This window comes from Apis cerana, linkage group LG14 (assembly GCF_029169275.1).
Source record: "Apis cerana isolate GH-2021 linkage group LG14, AcerK_1.0, whole genome shotgun sequence".
Classification (NCBI taxonomy): Eukaryota; Metazoa; Arthropoda; class Insecta; order Hymenoptera; family Apidae; genus Apis; species Apis cerana.
In genome coordinates, this window is record NC_083865.1 from 4625153 (window position 1) to 4652836 (window position 27684).

The following is a 27684-nucleotide window of genomic DNA, read 5'->3' on the forward strand; positions in this document are numbered from 1 at the left end:
CGACGTTTTTCTCTTACTCGACGACATGAATAGTTCCTTATATTTTCAGCAGGGAAACGGAATCGTTCGATTCGATAGAAAATTCTAGATCTCGAAAAGCTTGAAATGGAATGATTCATTTTTTTTTAAATCGATTACGAAATTTTATTACGAAATCGATTTCAAGTAGAATAGTCTTTCGAGCGGAGATTGAGATATTTTTATATAGAAAACTATTGATTTAATTTTAAAATACTTTATATTGTAGAATTCGCTATAAAAATTAAATATTTTATTATTTTATTTCTAAATTATCGATAATTATTAGATATAAATATAATATGATGTGTGAATATAACATAAAATATCATATCTATAGTTGTTTAATTCAGTAATAATATCACATATTATCATTGAATTCATTATTATTCTTCATATTATATAATAAATATAATAAAACTTATTCTCTTCCTTCAAATAGAGAGAAAAAAGCTTTGAATTCTCGTTATTACGTGGGAAAAATCAGAGTCGAAGGAGCCAATAAAAGGCGATTCACGTCTGAGCAAAGTACGAAAAACTCTTCTGATTCTCAACGTCACACTTCTTCTCTTTGAGTTTTTTTTCTTCTGTTAATGAATTTAAAGTGGAAATAAATCTAATTAAGTAGAAAGATAAAAATATGAATATTATTTTGATATTCATCGAGTTTTTTTTTTTTAACAATGAATATATTACAATAATTAATAGTTTATTATACTTTCTAATTCGAGTAAATTTCCAATGAAAAAATTTTGATATGCATATGTATGTGAATATCTCACTCATCTCTTTATTAATTATGTGCATGTCTGTTGGTAATTCATTATATAAAAATTATGGAATTATCTGAAAATTTAAAAATATGTTAATGATATTTTTTAATAATAAAGCTATATAATAATAAGATATAAAAATTATTTTTCTTTTTTTGTAAAAAGTATTTAATATATTTTTCTTCAATTTGTCTATTCACAATTAAGAATTGATATATTCCAAACCATTCTTACATTGATTCATGATGTTTGATATGCACATTCATTTTCCATTTCTTACCTATTACATGTAAATTAAATTGAAATCTCATTAAGTATGTATCTGCGGAAAAATAAAAATATTTATTTCAAATTCTATATTGATAAAAGTTCTATCTATATTATATTTGATAAAAAATTGTATGTAAATTTAATAGAAATTTAATATTATTTAAGTACTTCACATTAAATATATATAAAATTAAAATATATATTTGCTGTTCAAATTATTAATAATTTTTTTATAAAAATATTGATGATGCTTCTTGTTTTCTGAAAAACAAAAAAGGAAGGAAAGAAACGAGAGAAACTTATTAAGGAGATGATATCATTTATAATTAATGTCGATGACATCATGTTCCTTTCTTGCTTGCTTACTTGTATAATCATTTTGTCGACTTTTTACAAAAGAAATTTGCATGATTTGTTCATAGCATAAAATGTCTAACATCGAAAATTTTTCCTTTTAAAGATGAAGTTGAAGATTGATAAAGATTTTTATATCTCATCATCGGTAATGTTAATTATAAAATAGAAAAATTTAATACAAGAAAATTACTATATTTAAGAAGTAAAATAAAAAAAAATGTATTGAAGATTTTTTATAAAATTAAAAATTTGGTATTATATCATAAGATTTTATTATTATGAATTCATGAACATGACTGTGTTTTATTTTTAGATTTGATGTGGGTGTTCATACATGTGCTAATATATGAATCATACATTTCAATAATATTTTAATGAGATTCAAACTTGGAAAGTGTATGATTTATTATATTATTATAAAATTATTTTTTAATATAAAATTAATTAAAAATAAAAAATTATTTCAATTAATGAAATAACAAAAAAGTGTTGAAAAATTATTATCACTGCAAAATAAGTAATTCAAATTATTTATTCTGTTATTTTTAATCTTTATATTATATTTTTTAATACACTCATAGAACGATAATATAAATATATTCGTTTAGATAATTTTAATTTTTTAATTTATTTCTTATCTTTATCATATAAAATAATATTTTAATACATCATGTCAATATTCGAGAAATTCTTCCTTGTCAAAGTAAAAACTAATGCTTTTAGTTAGATAAACTCTTACAAAAATTGCGATAAAGAAAACGATATCAAAGAGTATAGAATACACGTTGTCATGGATCAAGAATAATATTGTTCCCTTCTTACTTCTATTATTTACTTTTCATCTCGTATATCGAACAGATACAAAAGAGAGAAGTTCTATCCACCTCTTTCGACTAAAAATTTTCCGATCGATGGAATACACATGAGCTTTTATCGTTCATATTTATTTCTTTATTGGTTGACCCAGATAGTAGATTCAGTTGGAGTCTTTACAATCGCGTCATAAAACGATTATCATTGGTATTATCCTCTGTGCAAATCGCAATCATCGTTGTTTATTTAATGTATGATCTAAATTGTAACATTCAAGAATACGTGTAATTATTTTAAAATTTATAATGATATTTGCTTATGTAAAAAAAAAAAAAAAAAAAAGAATCGATTCGTTCGTTTCAACGAGATCTCTTGAAACACATTTATTATAAAATAATCTGGCATTCATTCAATTTACATTTTGACATTTATTTACAATTAAAATAAAAATTAAACAATTTTATAAATATGGACATTTATTATATATAAGAAAAATGCATTATAAAGAATAAATTAATCGTTTTTAAATATATATATGTGTGTGTGTGTGCGCTCACCTTATATTCGGATGATCATAACAAAAATTCGGACATTCTATTGCAATTACAAACAACACTTCTTTCCTTGCTTCTTTTAAAAATTCACACTCTTCATCATTCTTCCAATCGACGATACAATCCCAATTCTTCCTTCGATAATCTCAATTTTCAACATTTCAAACGCAAGCATTTCACGAATACAAGACAGATCTGAAAACAAAAAAGAACTTTCTTAAGTATCAATAAAAAAAGGAAGAAGAAAAAGAAAGGAAAAATAAATAAGTTTCCTCCACGCGGAAAGTTTCGTTTGCACGCAGGGCCGATACATCACCCTCCCCCCTCCTCGAATATTTCTCTCTTGTAAAACGATTACCAGAGGCGGCCGATGCACGCAAATCCCATCACGATTAACTACACCCTGTTTGCGAGGCGATCGGTCAATCAAACCTTCCAACTATTAATCGATGAGTACAGAGAACCGTGAACAGCCGTTGGGAGCAGAGAAAGCTAGTCGCACGCCCTAATGAATATTGATCCCCGAAGGTGGCAACTCGCCACCGTAGGAAGAAACTAGACCAGGGGCCGGAGGAATTTTACTCCCCGGCGACTGTAATGGGTCAGGCTCATCGGGCCGGTATCGCGTAAGTAAGATAAATGATCCTCTAATATCTGTATTCCGCAACAGTTTCTCCGACGACGACGCCGAATATCCGTTCGAATATATTTCGACAAAATCTCGACTTTGTGTTTTCGTGTTTTGACGTGTTTAATTATTGCGGACGAACGAGATCGTTCAGAGATTAATTAGGATAGAGTTTTGATTAACATTCGTCCGATTATTTTTACAAAATTCGTTATTTTATTTTAACGAATGTTTGTATATGGAGCATGGTAGTAGAATGGTTCAATTCATTCTTGTTTTTTTTTGTTTTAAGTATAATTTTCGTAATTTTTATAATAGGAGATATAAAGTAAAAGTGGAATAAAAGTTTCGTTTTTTCTCTTATTATTATTATTTTCAGATTTAATCATTGATTGAATTCAACAATGAAAAGTATAATTAGATAATTATTAGGTGGGAAGGATTTAGGTGAAAGGATCTAATTTTAATAATTTTTTAGTTATGATATATAATATAAAAAGGTTTGTAAAATATTTATTAGATTATATTTTTAGTTATTATGTAAAGATACAGTTATATTATTTCCGTTCTGTTGAGCAATCAAATTAATAATTTTTAATTTTCTTAAAGTTAAATGAACGTAAGAGTGGACTTGTATCTCTCTTACTATAAGATTCTCAATCGTTGCATTGTTCTTGTATCGGCGATACGAATATGAATATGAATAGAATGTAACATTAAGATTAGTGTATTCATTCATTTATCTATATACTTAAGAAACCTTTAAGTTTTCTTTAAGATATTTAAAAAGCTTTAAAATTGTTTTTAAAGGAAAAAAGTTTAAATTATCAATACCTTATTGAAATTCATCATAAATTGTGGGCAATTTTCTACTCTATGATCACTTTTTATCGTGACTATGGAAAAATAAGAGAAAAAAGAGGAAAAAAAATCGTAAATATGCAGCTAAAAGGTACAGTTATTAGATCAAGGAAAGCAAAAAAAGAAAAGGAGAATGTGATAACGAATGTAAGGCACTTATTATATTTACAATAATTCTTCGAACTATTATAAAATACAGCATATTTCAAGTTTCATTTAGTAGAAATTAGATCAAAATATTTTGTATTATTTAAATTAACAATAACAATAAATGATTTTATTTCACAATTTTATTCATTTCTATTATTCATTTCTTTTATTATCATTAAAATTTATAATGGTTATATTAATAATAGTGAAATATGACAATCATAAAATATTGACTATATCAATACACATATTAACAATTATATAATAAAATTTAAATTGTTAAGATAGATGAGATAAATTCGTAGAATAAAATAATGAGAATGTTTGTAATTCAGGTAGAACTGCATTTTAGTTTTATTATACTTCAGAAACATGATTAGAATCATAATCCATGAAATCAATATTCGTTAAAAGAAAATTTCAGTAAGAGTCCGTTTGTTTCGCTTTAATGATGTGGTCTCCATTGTTACGTTGGTAACGACAGAAAATTGATTTCCTTTGTTACTACTCTAGAATTTTGCTTGCCATTATGAAAGAGGATATTTTAAAAAAAATAATCGAATGATTATATAAAATGAAACAAAATTCACCATTCCAACCACTGTAATAATCATCATCATTAATTTGTTCTTATTCTAATCGTTCTAATGAAGATAATAATTATAATTATGATCATTTCCGCATTAAACATTTTTCATCTCTTATTCATTACGGTTTAAATCTTCCTAATATTCTATCTCGCGACACAATCGTTCAGATAATAATTAAACGACGATAAAGGTATCTCTTGAACGTCCAACGCAAACAGCGGGTTCCGATGTCAACTCTCATCAGCTCGATACTACATTTTTCTCTGGGAGGGGATTCGTTTTTCCAAGCCTAACTTTGAAATGCAGCGATGGCGGCGCATCGTTCGAATCAATTTCCTCTTGACTCTCGCGTGCAGGAAATCGAATATACCGGAAACGGTCTCTGGCGATCGGTTGCGAGGCACGATCGACCATGACTGGTCGATCTCTTCGTCAGATAATCTTCCCTTTTCTTCTATCATTGTTTTTCTTCCCTCCCTCTCTCTCTCTCTCATCTTATCATTTTTTCCCCAACCCCAATCCGATGAGGAAGGGCCCTCGATCTTATCGAACGATCCCTCGAATCGTAACTCTATTCCCCGATGTTACATCGATGTTAAATGGAAAGGTGAAAAGGCAATTTGCTGTTGATGGAGGAGAGGATCGGTTGATAATCATCGTCGTATAAAATCGTTCGAAATTAAAAGGCTTTTGTATGGTAATCCCAGACTCGAGACCGTGTTTTAATAGTAGAAGCGAGGCTAATTTTCTTTTACCAGGAATAGTGGTTCTCAATTCGTAGATCGTAGCTTTCTTACGAGTTGCCAAGTAGGAGTCAATTGTTTTTTTTAAGGGATCGTCAGGATCATATTTTTTAGAGGATCGCCAAATATTTTTTGGAGGGTTGCCAAATAAGGACTTCTAAGGATTGTCAGGTGTTTCTTAGAGGGTTACTAAGTGTTTTCTAAGGAATTGATATCGTTATCCTTATTATTTGACGATTTTTTTATTTGTTATAAAGATAAGGTATTGAGGGATAATAGCAGGCAAGAAAATATCTTAAAAAAGATTGAGAATTAGTGATTTAGAAATCTCGTTCATTTTGACAGTGTAGGATTTTTTGATTTTCTGCACGATTGAATACTGTTCGTTGAATTATATTAGATACAGAATTCTGATTGGATAGTTCCAATTATAGGATCTCTTTTAGCAAAGATGGCAATCCATATTTTACATGGATATATTTTTTTAAAATATTTTATATTTTGCATATAGATGAATCTTGATTAGTATATGAATAGTAAAATGTAAAGATTAATTGGATTTGTATTGTTCAAGTAGGTATAATATAATTGATTCGAATTTAATGAATGTTTTTTTATTCAGCATTGTTGAAGTCAGAATTTTAAAAGTAATTCCTTTTGCTTTAAATAAAATCAAATTTAATTTGATATTCCTAAAAAGATATCGTTCTTAAATTATTAAATTAATAAACACATATAAATTCAATTCAATGAAAGTGCACGTAAAAATATATTTTATTAAAAAATTCGAAGATTAAAATATTTTAATATATTTATGATTAAATCGCGTTACTTTGGAAGGTGCAATTTCCTCTTTAGAATTTTCATAGGCATCCACGAGGAGTAATTTGCACCGTGACACTTTGACGCGAATAAACAAGCTTTTTTTGTTAATTTATTCCCTCTTTTCATCTTTCAAAGAGAATGTTTAAATACGCGTGGAATGTACACTGGATACGAACATCCTCGAAATTGTTTTAATATCGTCTCGTTTATTTATTCCCCTTTGGCTTCCAACGAGCCGATACTCTTCCACAGGGAAAGTTTAACTTACAACTTTTTAATTGCAAAGCTGCTGTAAGTGCATCGAAAAAAAAGTTAGAAGAACCGAAGTTTTAATTTGTTAACTTTATATTGCGAAACGCACTTTTTACCTTATGATGGACACTTAAATTTATTTTTTATTTTAATGTATATCCCTATGAGAAGAAAATTTCGAGAGAACAAATTTCACTTTATTTTTAATCCTCTCATACAATCTATATATACTTGTTCTATCTATTTCTTATTTATTTATTAAATTATGCTGTATATTAGTCTATTATTTTATTAACGTTTTTCAATCTCTTGGATCGTTGTTTATATCCCAAAATTTTTGTCGCAAACCAATTTTCCCTTTCTTAAATTTCTAAAAAAATTCTAACGTAACCCAAACAAATTTCGCAAGGTGATCGTTGAAGATTAAATTAAGTCAATTTCATCCTCGTTTCACGTTCCACTTGCATAAACGTCCCGCTTCCGTTGTTCGTTCCATTTTACTGGAACTGGATTCCTTCCAATTCGCTTCTCTTTATTATATCCGTTGTTCGTTCTAAGACTTAACAATCGAATGTTTCGAATAATACACATATTGTAAAGATTCTCTCATAGCGTGCGCGTTTGATTTTTAAGATATACTCATCTAAAAAGACAATGCTTTAACGTAAAAATTTTAATTTTGTTATTGAACTACATTGAGTTCTCCCACATCCAAAGATTAAAAAAAAAAAAACTTCGAATTCTAAAACTTCATCTTCCTGTTATTCTCGAATTTTCGAGAAACCAAAATTTATTAATTCAAAACAAGAAAAAAACAAATAAATAAAAAGAAACGAAAAGACAAACACTTTCAAAAGTTTGACGGAATTCACAAAAGTTAGACGAGTTTCTAAATTCTAATTCGACCCATCTCCAGTCACAACATTATACATTTTAAAATATTTAATCAACTCGTCCCCCTTCTCCTCTGTTATCTCCGACCCAAGTCTAACTCTATCCAAGAACGCGACAAGGTCTCCGCTAATCAGATTCCATCGTTCAACAGGATCCCCTCTGCAATCCAGCCAGAAATGTACACTACGCACGGAATACTGTTAACGCAACCAGAGACCGTGGCTGTTTACGTATTACAGTCGTTCCGCGTAAGCATGTTTGCACGTCAAACGTGAAACGATTGTCTTGTAGCCATTTAACGCGATTGTATGAACAATCGCATAATTTCTATCCTACCAAAGAGAGAGAGAGAGAAAATTATATCCGCTTTCGATCGATCTTTGGGGGGATCGATAACGTCCGGCCGTTTCACGCGAAATTTAGAACCGTGGTGGAATGAAGCTAATCTGTCCCGGGGATTGATCGACAAATTTGTCGTTGGGGCCAACGTCAAAATGAGTATGTCAATGTTTCTTCGGCTGGTTTATGGTGGTCGGTATGTCGCCTCGATTTCCCAACCCTTGTCGTTGTTTGAACTTCGATCGAGTCCATTAACCCTTCCACTTCGATAGTTATTGCCAAGCGGCTGCGGATTTATCGCGACATTTTCCGGAGGATTTGGGAGGTTGGGAGGGGGAAAAGTTGAAAAGTATCGATGGAAAGACATTGAAAGAAAGTCGAAGAGTTTTTGAACTAGGAGGAGGTGTATTTGTAGAAAAGTAGCTATTATGGATTTAAAGGATTTGCTTGTATGCGATTTAAATCTTGATGGTTGAATTGCATGTAAAAACCTATCGCCTGATGTATTTTTATTTTACTTGTTTTTGGCAGTGTTAAAAAATTTTTCAGACGATTAATTAGTTTCAAGAGTAGAGGAGAATTTCGTTTGCTAACCCTTGTTGAATTACATACTCTTGATTGACAATAAAATTTTAATAACAACGTCAAGTGTAGCCTCCTTTGAAGAAACTATTTAATCATTTTTGTCTGAAATATTTTTTTAATATAATAAATGTAAGTTAAATTAATCTTCTATTTTGAATAAAAATTTTGAAATGATCTTAGACTTTTTAGACATTCGATATTTGAAATTTAATATTTTGTTAAAAAGAAAGATGCATGCGTCTGAAAAATATTGCTTGATATTTCGTGGAAAAATTCGTAACACAGTTCAATATTCGAAGAAAATTCCATTTGTCATCGGAAAATTAATCCTAAGGAAACCATTAAAATTCCATCGGCGGGAGATTAAACGTGCGAAAACATTTATCACGTAGGGTGAGTGGCACGATGATATCGCACGATATGCCAGTGTTCATCAATAAACAACGTATTAAAATTCCATCGTAAAATTCTATTCACCAAACTAATTGTTTTTAGCCGTTTTGAATGGGACCATTAAAGATGAACAAGGATCTCGTCTTTCCAAAAATAACATTTCCATTTTATATTTTTATCCAAATCTTTCTTTTTATGGTATTTTTAATGCTTCAAATTGTTGTTACGGATTACGTAAATTATTTTATTCTCATCATCCTCTTATAAAACAATTGTAAAATCGATAGCGAGAATTGAAAGAATTTAAATAAATAAAAATAAATTTTATCAGGAATCCAGGTATAGAGATATTAAAACAATCATTAAGAGCAATAAAATTTTTGCCTCGTTCTAGGTGATATTTATTGCAACGCGATGAAATGTTAAAAATCGATGGAATGTATGAATAATACATACAATTAAAATGGAGAAGTGATCGAGTAAAATATCTCATATCTATATTCTACCTACTTTTATCGATAGATATTTGTACACAAAAGATTTGTTAAAAAGCTGTTAAATGCTATAATTTATCAAATTTATTAAATTGTATATTAATTACAATCAAACCAAATTACCATTCTAATTTTTTTTAACGATAAGTTTCGATAATGAATAATTTTGCAGTTCTATTCTTCTATTAAATTTTATATTAATTATTATATATATATAAAATTTATTGCAATAGTAAATTTATATTATATAAATAATTATAAATATTCATTTATTGCAACATTTTGAATTGCTTTCAATACGATTTCCCGCTCATTAAATGAAAATAAATATTCTACGGGATCAATTCACTTTTATATTGTAAATTTCATTATTTCATTTATTAACGCGTTATTATATTTTATTCTATATTACGTTTTAATACATTTTATTTTATACTTTGATAAAAGAAACATTAAGTATCCAACAACAAATTACGTTTTTCCGTAACTCTTTAACGAAGCTTAATTACGTGACGAATTGAATTTCATTTCAAACAATCTCCCCCTAAAATCTCCTCCCCTTTCAAAATCAAAATCTTTATCGTCCACTTTGACCGCACTTTGATTCATCAATTTATTTCATTCGTGAATTTCGAAAACGGTGGGACAGAAGAGTTAAAGAACCGTAGGAACGACACACGCGTATAACGGCGGCAGAAATGGAAATTCTAACTCTTTAATTAAACACGGAGCGTCGTTATAATCTAATTCCCCAGAAGGGGGACATCAGAAGAGGCTTGCGTAACACTGCGAGTCTCGGTTCGTCGATCAAAGTGGCGAGTGTATCGTTTCGAACGTACGCGAGAATTCCCCCTGCTGATTTCGAATGGTGGTTCGCACGGTTAGCTAAGCACCTTTATATGCTCGCAAGCACGTAACGAGAGTGGTCTTAATATCGTTGCTCCGGGACAATCCTGAGTGGCGAAGTCGCACGATCAACCGATTTCTCTTGTGTGGAAATGCGTGAAATGATCGCGATTAGGTTCATCGTTACGATTTGATCAACTTTCTTTCGTCGAATTATTGATTTTCCCGATACATTTCAATGGTAATTTCTTTTTTTTGCGATTATAATCGTTGAGATGAGGAGATATATGAGAATAATAGTTGTAATAATGAAATATGATATTTAGTTTAATTAATTGACAGATTGGAAAACAATTGTATTTTTATTTTTAAGTTTTATTATTTTAAAGTGGTAGAAGATGGATAATTTGTTCTTACTTTTGCTAATCTATTATTTTCATCCTTTTGATTTGAAAATTTGAAAAGTTTTAATAATATAAATGATGTTGAATATCATTTAAAGGAAAAGGAAACGAATGTGTATTAAAAAAGTGTATTATTCTGCGTTTCATTAAAATTTTTTCTTGCAAACAATATGTATACATACATATACATACATATACGTCATTATTGATAAATATTAAAATAATTAATGATTCTACGCAAAATATAAAATTATTAAGAAAATATTATTATCAAGAAAATAATTAGCTATTCAGAATCTTATAATCACGAAAGATAAAATAATTTGCACATTTAAATTAAAATATCACATAATCTCCATATTCTAATAAATATTATTTCTAAAAATATTCTTCAATTATCTTAAAAAAAAAAAAAAATATCACGTTCCTATATTCTGGCAAAATACGTCCAATTCGACACAAAAACTAATCGGGTCGTTTTTTCATTTAAATAAAAAAAAAAAAAAAAAGGAGAAAAAAGATTCATCGAAAATCCGAAATCAACTTTCAGATCCACGAGCTCAAATTTCCTCCTATATCCGGGGTTACGATAAACTTGCCTTCGACCAGCCATGCCCGACAAACTAAAATTGCTGCACCATTGATCATCATCCAATAGGGACGTAACAATGCACGTTGCCGAAAGAACGTTCGACTAATAAATCGAGATCCCTGCAACACCAAGAGATCCCTCTATATATGATGAATTTTTTTTTTCCAGAGCACAAACTCTCGATTACTTCAGAACGTAGTATCGAAACGTGTTTTTCAAAAAAAAAAAATATTTTTCGCAAATATTATGCGCCACATATTGACGTTTGTTAACGGGGTGTCGTTATCAATAGTACCGATAGTACCGAGTAAACTAAAAGAGGAATAGATTTGTTTTTGGGATTAACGAATACGTTTGAAGCTATGTACGCGTGCAGATATCGCGTGCGAATTAGATTAGAATTAAAATAACATTAAAGATAATTAAATTAATTATAGAGATATACGTGTATTATATATTTGTTTGAAAAAATCGAAGCCAATTTAGATAGACCGAGATCGTATTTATGAGCGTGCAAAGATCGATAAAAATAACAGTTAATAAAGGTTTTAATAAATATCTAATTTTTTTTTGAATGAAGACTGAATAAAGATAAAACACGTAAATACATATCCACAAAATCAATTGTATTGGAAAATTGGTTAAAATCAGGATAATTACTTTAAAGAAAATATTTTTAAAGCGTCTTGATTCTAACTACAATAATATAGAGTAAAAAATATATATATGGGAACATTAATTCGTCACAATAGGACGCCTTTCGTATGAGCGTTTGGAAAGGGTTTGGTAAAACGGTTTGCCTCGTAAAATTCGAGGAAAATATTTTCACGAACAGACAGGATTTTGCGGTTATTTTGAGTTCGGCTTTGACACTGTCACCGAAATTCCCATCGCGCGTATTTCTTATTGTTTGTTACCGTTCGATATACGTTTCCGAATGACACGGATCGTTTGTTAGAGGCAAAGGTTAGAAAAGTGCGATTTTGGAATATTTAGTGAAATGTGAACGAATATTTTCTCTGCTCTGGATGGATGGAATGCGATTTTCAATTACTTTTTCGATTATTAACGCTACAAGTAACTCAAAGTAAGTCGAATTGATCGATTTTGGATAATTAGTGTGTAAATATTTTTTAAGAGAATTAATATTAATTTTTTTTTTAAACAGAATATATATATATATATTTTACATAATACTTTAATTCCATTCGATAATGCAGTATTAAAATTTTTGTTTGTATTTTTGATTGAGAATAATTATATTTATATGATCGATACATTATTTTTTATATATCTAATAATATAAATATCTCGTGTCTAGAAAATTTTTCATTTAGAGATTTCGCTAGACAAGCGACACCGTGATACATTAACGGACATTCCCTGCTGTCTGGCCAACTTAGCTTGCTGACGGTTGGCTGGTTGCCTACGTCTAGGCATTTTTGGTGTATAATTAAATTTATAATAACTTTGATTTAACAACTCGAAAAAAAATACGTCTCACTCATTACGTCGACTATGTAACATTTGCACGATAAATAATAAAAATTTTAACAAGCAATACGTTAATAAAAGATATTAAACAATAAATTAGAACTATATCGAAAACAAACGATATATATATATATATATATATATATATATATATAAATCGATCTTCTTCAAAAGAATAAACAAAATTAAAATTCAATATTATTCGACTCGACTAAAAACAATCGTTCGATATTGGCGCACGTTTATACGCGCACTGTTGATAAAACAGAGAGAAACAAAGGAAAGAGAAGAATAAAAAAAAAAGAGAGAAAAAAGAAACTACAAATACAAGAGTGGAGGAGAACGAAGAAACAGAGCAATGAGATATTCTTGCTCGAAACGAGTCGCCTTAATTATTCCAGGCTGCGATGAATGCTAATTCAACATTTTCCGCGAGTTTGTGAAACAGCAGACGCAGGGACACGCCACGCTGATTAACGGGCATTCGAGCCAGCCAGTATCCTAAATTCGGCGATGCGAGCCGGCCTACTGTTGTTTGCCGGTCGAACTTAATTAACGTTAATCAGGCCACTTCACTTTCACCTGGCCGACGAAAGGATGCTATCCGCTTGGCGGGAAATATTTCGATTGTTTTCTCGTCCATGGAGATGCGTTTCTGATGATGGCGAGAGTTTTATAATGTATATAACGATAACGAAAGAGAAAATTACACGAGTGTTGTTTATCGCGTTGTTTCTCCCCACGGCGTGAACCGATGGTTGTACTTCGTGTGGAAATAATTTTAAACCCGAGCTGTTCGACAATTGTTTTCCTTAAACAGATATTAGGATAAATATAATTATAATTAATGAAAAAGTTGTATAAATTGAAATGTGTATAAAAACGACGGAAAAAAGAAAATCTGACGAATATTATACAGGGTGTAAAATATTCTATTTAATCCATCATATAATATCTGTTTATTTATAAAATATCTGTTTTATTTATATTTTCAGAAATCTGATACTTTTTCACTTAAATGATTCAAATGATACGAATCAGAAATATATTATAATCTAATATCGGCTGTGTATCTATAAAAATTTCAGAGCTAATATAATTACCGTGTCCATGTTTCGCGTAAATCACTATAAATTCCCGGGATCAGGAGATGAATTCTACGTGAAACGGTGCCAACACAAATTCGTTAGCATTTTTAGGTCGTGTGTTTTAATTGGATATAGTGTTATAGCACGAACAGTACACGTTTTCTTCTATACCATTAATATTAAACGTGCAGCAAAATGTAGAACGGCGATAATTTGTCCAACTTGCCAAGTAGTTGCCAATTATTTGTAAATTTTTCCTCTCTTCTCAAACAGACGATAATACGAATGAACACGATTAAATAACATTTTCATTTTATGTAAGTTCCATCATTATCATCGTCATCTCGCTCAAAAAGCTTTATTTACGGATCCATTCGTTTAATTCTACCACCATCTTGCCGTCTCCTCCAGATTCACGATCTGGAAGCGTGCGAAGAATATTACCGAGGCCTGAAAGAACCGATTCCAACGGGAATTGAAAAGAGCACGGGCTCATCCATTCGGTCTTTTGAACTTTCGTTGTTTGCGATCCGCGCGATTCATGGGCACGCGTGAAATGACACGATCTCGTGGAATTCCACGGAATTTCCATTCGAATCCACCTCTTTTTTACCCCGTGAAATTCGAGAGGAAGTGGAATGAGTGAAATGAAGCGGCGAACGAGAGCCGTTGAGAACGTTGAAGAAGTTGATTAACTCCATTAGCGAAAATCGATTGATTGGCCTTTCTTGACGTCTTAAGACGAGGTTGTGGCGATTGATGAAGAGTATTGTTGAGCCAGTTTGTTGGAATGTTTGCGTTCTTAAAAGTAAAGAAATGACTCGGTGGAAGTTCGAGTCGAGTGATTTTTAAAATTTAAAGATTTTTTTCTTAGAAACGTTAAATTTAATTCTAGGATTTTTCGAGACGTATCAAAAGCAAAGGCTTCAACTTTTGGGTGATGCTCGTTTTATGATGGCCAGCTGTCGAGTAACGAATATTCAGTACACAAACTTGGAGAAACTCGAGTTATATAACTTTCATCGAAGTTTTCTATCCTCTGTCATCCCTGATACTACCAATTCTATGGAAAGTTTACCAAAATATCTGCTTTTTCAAAGATTTTGTACATTAATCTTCATATAAGAATATCGATGAATAAATTACTATGAGATTATTTCTTTTGAGGTAGGTAGAATAACATGTTGTCCCAAGATAACTTTTATCCCTTTTTGGCATCTCATTGTAAAGTGTTAATGGGATTAATATAAAGAATAATTGTTAAAATTTAATATTAAAATTCTAGTTAATCATATAATTTAATTTCATATTTTCACGTGAACGATAAAATTAATCGCGAACGATCTCGTACGTCGATCTGTAAGAAGAAATATTACAATTCGAAGTCGAGCATCCTTAAGTATCCTGTAAGGGAAGAGAAAAGTTGAACCGCATCGGGGTCAGACTTATCGATCTTTTTCCAAGTTTGGCAGATCTTCGTTCCAGTTTCTATCATTTCCGAATCGCAATCAGTTTCCTCGGAGATATCTTTAAAGTCAAAGTCAAAATCTTGGAAAATAAAGTTCATGATCTGTTTGTTTTCGCAAAATTGCGTTTGTGAAAATTCGAAAACGAGGAATCAAAAAATTAGAGATTAACAACAATTCATCGATTATTTTTAATTTTGCGAGAAAAATTGTTATTGTATAAGGATAATATTAATTTAATATCGATTAACAAATATTCATAAATATTCTTAAATCAATATGAACAATGAAAATAATATTCAATGCTAATAACAGATGATAATGAACCAACTCGTTCGGATCATAGTTTATTTACAAGAGTAAAATATTATGTACAAGAATGTATCGAGAATCGTGTGAAAACAATACATCAAAGATCGTGAAGAGGGAATTTCCTTTCTTTTTCCAATTTTTTTTTTGTTTTTAAATCTGTTTTTTGGTCTTACTCTTTTGGTTGAAAATCATACATGTGATATAGAAATATTTTTCCTATCCTGATGTGTATTTCAAATCATCCTCGTTTCGTTCCTTGTAACCCTGAACTGCCATCTTTTTTTCCCGATATTCGACCAAACTTCGAAATCCTCGTTATGTAGCATTTCAACCCTGAACTCGAACAACTAGAACGTAGTACAAAAACCGTGATTAATTACGTTTCGTTTGGGGAAACTTCGTTAGAGGAATTGGTAGGAAAAAAAAAAAAAAAAAAAAAAAGAAATGTCGAACTTATTTCTCTTGTTGGAAACAAATCTTTTAAAGACGAGGTCGAGTATACTGGTTGGTCAAGGACATTTTTTATCCAAAGCTTTTGTGTTGTTTTATGCATATTATTTCTGAGAATAATTTCTTTTCTCTCTTTGCATTGTTCGTTTATTATTTCTCCTATAAAATGAAAGAATATAAATATGGAAAATTCGTATTTTCTTATACCTTTTTAATATTTTGAATTCATAAATGTATATCATGATATATTTTAATTTTATTTTATATAAAAAAATAGAAAATTTATTATGATACAATTAATTAGAATAATTAATCGAATTAAAAATAAATAATTCAATGAAATAATATGTAATAATGAAAATAACAGACAAATAATAATTATACAATAATTATATAGCTATAAATTTACTTGAATTCATAATATATATCAAAATATAAACCATTAACTTCTATATACTCCTGTAGACAAATAAATATTTAGTTTCAACAATTAATTATGCTTGATTTCAATAATGGAAAATAATTAATTGTTATAATATTGTAATGAAAATATTAAGATATATAAGGATGGAAAAGAAGCTTTAATATCATAGATAAAAATTAGAATAAAAATGTACTTATATTTTGTTTAATAATTTATTTATTTCTTCTTTCAACTTTTTTTATTTTTTTTTTATTTTATTCTCAAGTTTTACATTCACACAAAAGATTTATAAATAATCATATTAATTCATAAAAGATTAGATTTACGAATAAATGAAAATATAAATTAATATATTAAAATTAACAAAATAACTTAATCTATCTTATGTATTTAACATACATATTTAATTAAACATCAACTTGAAAATATATTCGTAAATCTTTGTATTTTTATCGGAATTTGATCTCACACTTGTAAACGATACATATCTTTTATTATACTTTATGTCGATAAAAGAAAGAAAAAAAAAAAAATTCATTTCCAGTTACGAAACTCGGTCAACAATATTCCATACAACTATCTATTTCAAAAGGTTCAACAAAACTAATAAAAAACTCTCAATAAAAGAAAACTGCAAAGTTACAATGGTTTCGAATATAAACGATGTGTAATAACGATCTCTGCGTTTAAGATTTCAACGCTTTGAAGAATCATTAAAAATCTAACCTAAAAATTGTTAAAATCACGAAGACAATATTTTCCACACGGTATAAAATTCCAGCAGCCATTTTGAAAACTTATAAACCTCTCGTTCGAGTTTCAAATTTGTTTTTAAAAGTGGCAGTCCAGGGATCATAATTTTCTTCTTTTTTTTTTTCACTTTTTCTTCGTTTATATTAACACTTATTTCATAGTAGAAAGTATTTTGTTAAGAGATGGGATGAGTGAATAATTCGGTGGACGTCGTTCCTCTATAACGACGTCTGATCTTTCCTTTGGTTTCTCCACTGTTTTGGAGTTTTAATATGTTTCTTGTTAACTCATTTTATTCTTTCTCTTTCTCTCTCTTTTTTTCATACATTCTATGGTTTATTTTTGTATTCAATAATCACATGATGATTGATCGAAATTAATTGGATCAGAGATCATGTGAATCAAAAGTTTATATTTGGGTGGACGAAAATCGTTCTGAAAGTTTGAGACTATTATCTTTTAATTTCTATTAGATACATAATCACTCACAGAAATGAGTACAAATGGAGAGATTTTGATTTTAATTCGAGAAAAATGTGCAAAACTTTAAAAGTATTTATAAATATTCAATATATTTATAAATTTGTAAGAAAATAAATTGAAGAAATGTTTCTCTTTTAGAGAAATATATCTTTAATTAAAATATAATTAAAATTATATCGCGATGTTGAAAATAAAATTCATTTATTCGAATTTGAAACTTTGTCTAAATTAATCATTTCGATTTTCGTTCACCAGAAATCACAATATTACAATAATACAATATTTCCTCATACAAAATTTCTTATTCGACCAAGATACTCGTTCTCCATTCGATCAGTAATTATTAAACGAACACCACTCACGTCGATCGAACGAACGAGATCGTCGAGGGTCGTTTGAAAACGACGCAGCCGAGGATATCGAAAATCCTTCTGGATTCGACGTGGAAATGAACAAACGAATAGAAAAGAATAATTGGTACGAGAAAGATTCGTTCATCCCCTTTTACGACTCTTTAAGCTCTCAGAGAGCTCGGCTCTGCGTTTATTTTAATTTATCGCTCGAATCCAAAGAAATTTTTCCATCGCCACGTCGCATTCTCTCTGTACAAACTTGCGTGTCTATGTTATACGTGTTTTATATACCGTATATTATTATATTCATATTTATTTCCTCCCATTCTTCGACAAAAATTTCATGTTACAAAAACTTTATTTACCGTCGAGATCATTCCTAGGTAATTGAGAAAGTTCTGTTGTTCTTTTGTGAAAGAGAAGAAAGAGTGCAAGGAAAATTGTGAAGGAAAAAGATTTGATCATTAATATAATTATCATCATTTTTGTTAACACAATTATTAATTCGTATAAATTTTTAAAAAGGAAACATTTTTTTTTTTAAAAAGTCATTAAATATAAATATATCAATAAAAATCCATAAATTGAGAATATATTTATATCTATAACAAATAAGAAATAAAAAGATTGTAAAGATTTTATAATTTTTATTAGAAAAAACCATTGTTTTTCCATCGAGAAAAGAATAACAGAACTTTTTTGGATACCCGACACTTCATAATTAATATTTGTATCATCATACATTCACTATGCAATTACGCACTTATGGTTTCTTTGTGGAACTTAAACATTTGAAAGAGTTTTCTTTTTCTTTTTTCATTTTAAATTATTTCTTTGTTAAATTGTTTGCTGTTGATTAATCGTTAGAACTTCTCAAGTGACTGTAAAAAATATCGATAATAGAGTGATTAGTATTGAATACTTAAGATATATTATAAGTTATTAGAATTTCTAACGATATGATAACAAAAACAACAATTAAAATGATTATAAAACGTTTTTTTAGATTAATATGATTGAGTCTGAGTCATTTCAATCGATCTTGTTATCTATATATATATATATATATATATATATATATATATATCTATACATATATAGATGATTATCAAATAGTCTTTGATAATTGACGATTAAAAGACTATTTTGACAATCAACAATGAATTCGTTCGTTCGTAATTTGATTTTTGGCGATTTCTTTTTTTTTTTATGTTTATTTAATATTATTTTATATATTATTGAATTTATTCTATTATATTGACATAATTTAAAATATTACATTATTTCTTTATATTTCATGTTTTGTTTTCTTGAATATATCATTGTCATATTTATCATCATTTGTTGAAACGAAATACCAAGACAAATGAATCAAAGCAAAAACGAATAAAATAGAAAATTCAATTCAAATATTTATATGGCTTCCATATCTTTTTTTTTATTTAGATCGAAACTATTTTTTAATTTCAAAAAAAGATTAATAAAGTTTCGAACGATTTTATTAATCGATAAATATAATTTTTCGGTATTTTAAGAAATAAAAATCTATACGATATTCCAATCGATATAAAATATTTAGTAATAATAAAATTTCATTGTTATTTCAATAAAATAAATTTTAATAAATTTAAAAATAAATTTACACACAATTTAAAAGCACATTCAAATATTATTTTTCTTTTTGCTGCCTCATAAATTTATCACATAGAGCATTCTAAAATAATGAAATATTCATAAAAACAATTATACAAATTTACAATTTTTTTCACAATAAAATTGAATTCAACCAATTCGATAATTTTATTATTTTTCAATAAAATATATATAAATTTAAGAAATAAAATAAAGAAATCGTACTAACATTGAGGTATCTTCTGAATTTTAACCGAGGCATTAATGCCCGCATTGTTTTCCTCCCTCTTCACGAAGTGTTCTTTTCTCTCCACAATTCAGACATCGAGATCGAGTTATTTCACCGGGGAACAATCAAACAAACTCTTTGTACCACAAAGACACTTGGCGCGGTTTTGCAAGGAGCGTGGTCGGACGTTTCCAAAGGCTTCCGCAATAAAATTCACAATCCACGCTGTTGATATGCATGTCGCTGTAAAACAGTCCCCTTCTTTCCCTTCTTCGACTCCTCCTCTAATTTTCTTCGCCGTATTATAAAGAAGCGGAAAAGTCTTCGGTATTTGCGCGAGGATTTTTTTTTCTTTTTCCTTTTTTATTTCTCTCGCAAGAAACAGGGGAGTCTGATTTTCTTTCTCATTTCTCGGTTTCTCCCGCGGAAGCTTTGAATAATTTAGATCAGTGACTCTCAATCTTTTCGCGAATGTGTAGAATTAAAAAAAAAAAGAAAAATAAGGAAAGAAATTAAATTTTATATTCATGGAATTGGTATATACTACCGATTTACAAAATTTAGAATCACTAATGCGGAATTTAATTAAAAATGAGAGAAGGCAGAATTTAAGAATCAAGGTATTCGAGAGAGCTTTAGACCCTCTTAGATCTATCTGAAATCGAAGAAACATTTAGATGTTATCGTCAAGTTCAAGGTCGTAATTAATCTTATCTTGGAAAATCAATAACTTTCAAATATATCGTCTCCACTTAAAGAGATCGAGCAAGAATATAACCTCCACTTCGTCGCATCGTTCATTTTATCAAGATCTCGTTTATCAATTTTATTTTTACTTCAATCTCACGTCCTCGCGAATTCCTTTTCTCAATTTGTAAAATATTTTACCTCTCTAAAATAAAAAAAGAGTAAAACACGATCATCTCGTCATTGTACCTCGCAATCGTTAAACTCGTTCCCGCGTTCCTTTCAAGTTTTCCTCGGATTTCGACAAGAATTCGCATTACTCCATCATGCATCCAGAACCGGATAATGCACGTCTCATTCAAGGAACACACAACGAAGCGTAAAATTCGATACGGCGCAGCATCCACGAGTTTCCACCCCCGCGAAAACTATCGTGGAGCGTTGTAATATCAGAATTTCTTTTCGCGGAGACTGGAGGCATCTCCGCGAGGGAGAGAGAGAAAGAGAGAATCTCTTGTCAATATTGGCCTGCGTTACGAAATAATGCTAGAGTTTCCTTTGTTGGAGATGAAAGCTTCATAGCTGGACAAAAGGGAACGAAACGCGTGTCCCAGGCATCGGCATTCTTTCTCCCTCTTTGCTTGTTTTCACGTCGTTGAGTTATACGTTTGGATTTGTAGAGCGTTATTGTGAAAAATCAAACGCGGTTGATTAAATTTTTAACGTGATATTCGTGATATTTTATGATATTTCGAAAAAGCTATGAATTATCGCGTGATAAAAATGTAACACGTATCTTTCTTGAATTCTTTTTGAAGATTATTCCAAGATTAATTTTGATAAAGACAAATGAAAAAATAATTCTAGTATTACTACGTCATTATTGAAACTTTGCACACTCTGAAGATAATAGAAAGCATTCATCTTCTTAAAAATGCATTTTTATTTCAAATCGATATCTCACCTGGTTCCCTAAATACAAGGCTTCAAAGGACATAGATGACGGTCGAAATACACGTGACCTATATTTTTTTTCTTGGAATCCAGTGCACGTGTAGTGGGGATGTGGTGAAAGGACATTGACAGATGTTTGTCAATGACCAACGCACGCGTCGTGATCTTGGGATAGGTCAGTGAGAAAGCGTGAGCAAGCGAAAGAGAGGAGGATGAAACGGTAAAAATAGCAGAAATTACGCTTCGGTTCGGAACGAGGATCTCTGAAACGGAAAGTCTTATCGATATGAAACGGAAAGCATCTTAAAGAGAAAGCTTTCTCGTTTCTCGTGAAGTTTGTTTTATGGAGGAAAAGTTAGTACTTTTGAAGTACTCGTCGTGGAAAGATAATCAGGATACTTTGCGTGATTTGTGGAATAACATTATTTTGGTTTTTATTTTATGTACGCTTGTATAATTATTTTAAAAATGGAAGAAAACGAGATTGGTGAAATTAAATCTATTGTGTGTGTGACATTCCTTGATAAATTTAATAGTAGTGGCAGTAAGAGTTCACAATTTGTATTCGTGAATAATTCTATATAGGTTATATAAGTTATTAAAAAAATTAAGTAAAAGTTTAGAAAATTTTATAAAGAGATACAGGTGTAAATGAAGGAATATAAAAACAGCAAATATGGTTTTCAAAAAAGTTGTTCTACAAGATTTTTTAAAAATTAACGAGTTAAAAAATTTTGAATACATGCTTATCTGTATAGATTGATATACATTTTATTTAGTTTATTTATATTATTATATTAAGTGTACTGTACGAACATAATATAATTAACGAATTTCTTTAAAAATATTCTTATTAAAAATTATTTAAAAAAATCAAATTTGATTTATATATATATATTTTCTTATATTTATTTATTACTTTACATAAAAAGTTTAAATAACCCTCGTTATTTTATAAGAAAACAGTAGTAGTAAGAATAAAATATGTTTAAAAAATTGAATACTTACATATGTCGCATATTTTCATGAATTTTCAAGTAGAAAAACCTAGATAAAAATTTTAGGATAAAATGAGATGTTTAGCGGAAAAGTAAATGGATTTTCTCAAACAGAAAATAGATCCAGAATTCTTATTTGTCCAGAGAATTTTATTTTGAATTTCCAAAAATAAAATAAATAGTATCTGGTATTAAAATATTTCAATAAAAAAAAAAAGTATATGTTTTCATTCGACTTAATTCAACTTTATTCAACTTAATTGAAACGAGTAATTAATAATTAATTTATATATATAAAAAAAATAATATAATAATAATAAAAATTATTATCCATAAAACTTTTCCTCCAAGCAATCCCTTCGAGTAATCAAATCCATCAAAAATTTTTCAAGAACGAAAATCGATAGATATAATAACCGCATAAAATTCGCACAGATATTAAAAAATCGACATCAAAACTTTATTTATCACGAACGAACGAACTCTTTCGTTACACGAACGATCGCTCTCGTATGTAACAATTACAATATACATAATCGTCCCTACTAAGTTGTAAACTTACACATCGAATTTATTCGAGCACACGTCTCACGCTCTTACATTTTCATTTATTTTTTTTTTCTCGTTCATTATTGAATCGTCATTTACAACATCATACGTCATGTACAATTGTTTACTTCGATACTTCATTTTTTTTTTCCTTACTTTGACGACACTAGAACGCAGTGGTAATTTGCAAGTTATTAAACATATCGAACCTGGGATACTACGACGTTTTCGATAGAGTTCTCTCCTATGAGATTCACTGAAAATCGCGATTTTCACGCGACGAACCGGCAGCTACTAAGAGTTCCTTCATCGATGTTTCTTCCTTTCACCGAGAACTGACTTTTCTTTTTTAAACGAGCCCATTGAATAGTATATGTCGTTGAAAAGTTTCGTATCGATTGATCGAATCGATCTTTTTTCCCCATTTCGATGAATTGATGTAGTCGAAAAGATTGAAAGAACGTTCTTTCGATGAAATATCACTTTTAATTTATCGAATAAAATTTTAATTTTTGTAATGTCGTGAATTTGGTTAAAAGTTGAGTATAGAAAAGTGAATGTAGTTAGTGAAATTGATGATTCAGTTATGCCTTTGACGGGAAGTTGAGCAATTTTGAGATTGGAAAGAGCTATCGTGAATATTGTGTATGCAATACGTTAATCCTTAAAATAATATTAATAATTCTATAAATATTTAAAAGATATTTCGTACGAACTTTTTTTGTCGTATATCATAAAATGTATTAAATGAACAGCAATTACAATTTATTATCTCAAATTTAACGAATACGAAATAAAGATAAAAATATCTCACCAATCAACCTTCCATTCCCAATTATCGATCGATTATGTCGGTCAGAAGAGAGCTTCTTCATCGATGATCGTTCCGGTCGCGTGCTCGGTCGGTAATTTAATTTCGATCAAGGTACAAACAGGGTTTTAGGAGGGTGGCTACGTCTTATTGTGTCCAACGATCCATCGAGTTTTTCTTATTTTTCTTTTTTCTTTTTTTTATTCACTTAATGCTCGCGTTTAAGATCCATTCATGGTCGCGTTTAATTCGCACGTGCACAACACATCATACTCAAGCTCGCACACATGCAAGTACCACAGTCGAGAGTACATGCGCATAGTACACACGCATACAGACAGATTGGAGACACACTCACGAGGGACACACGTACGAGAACACACATTATCTCAATTGACCCAAAAAGAAGGCGAGCATTACGAGGACCGTCTTCGATGTTGGCGAGCCTGCTGCCGTGTTCCCGTGCTGCATTGCAGCTGGATGCTCTCCTGGAACAAGAACAACGAGGGTTGGATTAGTGTCTGCCCTGCACTTCCGGTTCCAACCGGAACACTTCGTTTTTTTTTTTTCATGCCTCACGCCAAAAGGGGACAAAGGAAGATAGTTTTTCTCCGTTACCTTTTTTCTTTTCGTTTTCATGTTTTTTTGTTATATTTATTCTTGCTCTTTAAAATTTTTTTTTATTTTCCCTCTATTTTAAACCTTTGAACGTCATATATATATTTTGTTCACTGATTTTTATATCTGTATTATTTGGAAATAGTATTTCTCTTGGATAATTACATTTTTTGAATTTTGAAAAAATAGAATTGTATTTTCTTGATCAAATAAACATTTTAGTCAAATAAAAACAAAATAACCACACTCATTAAATAGATCGTACTTTTAGTTATAAGAAACCTAGGAGGTATTGCGCAAAAAGACTTTCTGTGTGCTTTAAATGGTCTCGAGAGTCGTAAACTCATGAAACATAAACAGCTTGCTTCTGGCTTAAATGGACAAAGTTTCGAAGAGCGTGGAGATACTTAAAATGAGAACAAAATTCACGGGGATATAAAGTCACAGTGGCTTAATTTCTGAAATATTGTCCTGTAGTTTTAAACTTAGGTCAATCGCAATTCTACGAACTTGTATCTTTTTCAATTTTTATTTTTTTCTTCGAATATTTGCAAAAAAAATAAAAGTAATAAATTAAAGAAATAGATAAGTACAATAAGCGTATTGGACGGATAGTAGTTAATAGTCACGTGGCGCTAGCATCGCATAAATTAATTATTACTTTCACACGTAAATAATAAATTTTTTTGTATCTTATCACCATTGATATTTTTTTTTACAACTAATTATATTTTTGGCTTTATATTCTTAAATGATTTCTCGCTAATTACATATAAACTGAGAGTGACGTTGAGGGGATAAGCCAGAGAATTACTGCTATTGGCTACAGAACCATGATATGTATCAGATTAGATGTCCATTTCGTATAGGCAATTACATAATAATTGCAATTAGCAGGTTTCACCGTGTTATGGATGAATTAAGCAATAACTTTCGATCATTTTCTTTATTTGCTCTCACGTAGTTTACATTTATCGCTATGTTTAGTATACAGTAACTTTCATTTAATGATTTTTTTTCAATTTTTTTTTTTAATATCTTTATCTCTAAACTATTTGATAAAATGTTTAATTAAAAGTGAAATGTTCGATACACCAAATCTCACTCTGTCTATCAACAGGTTAATTTCTAATATGTTAGCATTGTAATTAATTAACAACAATCAACCTTTACACATATTTTAATTATTATTGTGTTACTGCATGTATATAGAATAATTCAAAATCAAATAATAAATAGTATGAGATTTTTTATTGGAAATTAATAACATTTAGCATAACAAATTAACAAGAGAAAATGTTCATATATAATTTTAAATATAAATTAAAAAGTTATATACATTTATATTTTTGTATTTATATAAATTCTTGGAAGATAGAACGATAATATTCCAAGAAGTTATCACAACGAATTTTAAAATGTGTATGACTCTGATTACCATTTCCATCTTCTACGTTTTCAGTCCCGCTATATTTCTTCCAAGAAGTGCACTTTCAAGCTGAATTTCGGTTCACACTTGGAATGATACTATTTTTCCTAGACTTTGGCCGTTCGTGACACGTTCCAGTTTTGAGTTTAAAGATTTCTGTCTCATCCTTGGCGATACTTATCTTCCAGACTTTTAACCAATTTATTTTCCTTGTTCTTAATAGTATGGAAATATATCTCTTCAGTTTTATTGCTTCTGATACTAAAATTTATGCCTGCACTATAAAACAAATTTCTTCGAAAATAATAAATAATAAATTCCCGAATATAAATTATGAATGTTTCTTTAACGAACAAGTATTAACTATGAAGTAATGATAAAAAATGCAAAGATTAGTCAAAAAAGTTTTGGTAATTCACAATGAATGGTTGTATCGAGATAAAGGAAATTTATTATTGTTGTAAAATATATTTCCTAATATTTTCAACCAAACAGGTGTCCACAACTTATAAACAGAAACTTACAATATATTAAAATTAAAATTGCCAAATCAATCAATTATTAATTTATATTATACAATAATTACAATACTCTAATAAAAGAGAAATTCCAAAATACTTCTCCGATCTCAAACATTCACAACACACAGAGAGAAAAAACCTCCAAACATCAAAATATTTCACGTTTTGTACCATCTCACGGAAAAATTCTTCGATTTCGCACGCTTTCATATTCTGGATAAAACGCAGAACGATGTCCGTCACATCCGTCGGTATCCAGTGTCTGGCAGATGAATTCAGTCCGATTTCCGGTTGCTCTAATGGACGCCAAAAACCTCTCTGACCCCTCTCATCACTGATAATAGAATATTTAATCATTCCGGGAGGCAGGTGAAATCGTGTCGAAGCTACGTGAGCCTCGTACCGAATGCTTTTAATTATCGACGTTAACTAATTATATTTCGAACGGGTCGCGCGCGGCCCGGTAACGATCCACATTCCCGGCACGAGTATTCCGGCTGGAAGCGTCGAATTACTCGTATGATGTCTGCTCGACGCAATTCCATAATTGACCGTCTAATCGATGCTCTAATTCCTGTTCCGTCATGACGGTTTAAAGCCCCCCTCGCCCCCTGTCGACCCACGCAATTGACGGCCACCAAACCCTGATTAACGTTCCCGCGTCTTAATTCTTAATTAAGAGGGGAGAGGGATTTACACCTCGATTTGACGAGACGATGGTGATGACGACGAGAATAGGTTGTGGATAGACAATTTTTGGATAAAAAGAAAAAAGGAAGGGAGGATCGATGAATTGAAATTCGTTCTGGTGGGAGAGAATAAAATTGTGGCGAATATAAAATTCCCTCTGTATATGAAAAAGGTAGCGTATAGTTAATTATGGTTGGTATTAATGAATTGGAATCGAAATGGTCAGCGAAATTGGGGGGAAGGAGTAATCAACGGAATAAAATATTCTTTGTGACGAGGAACGGAAAGGAATAGTGTCGGATCGATGAAATGGTATGCGTGGGAAAAGTGAGGGAAAGATGTTTGCATAGTTGGCAAATTGA

General features: G+C 30.0%; 1 protein-coding gene and 2 long non-coding RNA genes across 3 annotated transcripts in view; 1 reads left to right on the forward strand and 2 right to left on the reverse strand.

The window, feature by feature from the left end:
- Positions 1–1948: 1948 nt before the first annotated feature.
- Positions 1949–3341, reverse strand: LOC133667345 (uncharacterized). The gene is made up of 3 exons (XR_009832757.1): positions 3144–3341; positions 2789–2980; positions 1949–2489 (listed from the first exon to the last, which is right to left on the reverse strand). It is a non-coding gene; the product is annotated as an uncharacterized LOC133667345 (long non-coding RNA).
- Positions 3342–10073: 6732 nt separating this feature from the next.
- LOC133667346 (uncharacterized) lies at positions 10074–13842 on the forward strand. The gene is made up of 2 exons (XR_009832758.1): positions 10074–10626; positions 11340–13842. It is a non-coding gene; the product is annotated as an uncharacterized LOC133667346 (long non-coding RNA).
- Positions 13843–16808: 2966 nt separating this feature from the next.
- The window catches only part of LOC108003171 (zwei Ig domain protein zig-8), a 385408-nt gene continuing 374532 nt past the window's right edge, over positions 16809–27684 (reverse strand). The window contains exon 6 of the mRNA XM_017065300.3: positions 16809–24552. Within this exon, the coding sequence (XP_016920789.1) occupies positions 24449–24552 (104 nt within the window). The 3' untranslated portion in view covers positions 16809–24448. The remainder of the gene's footprint in view (positions 24553–27684) is intronic.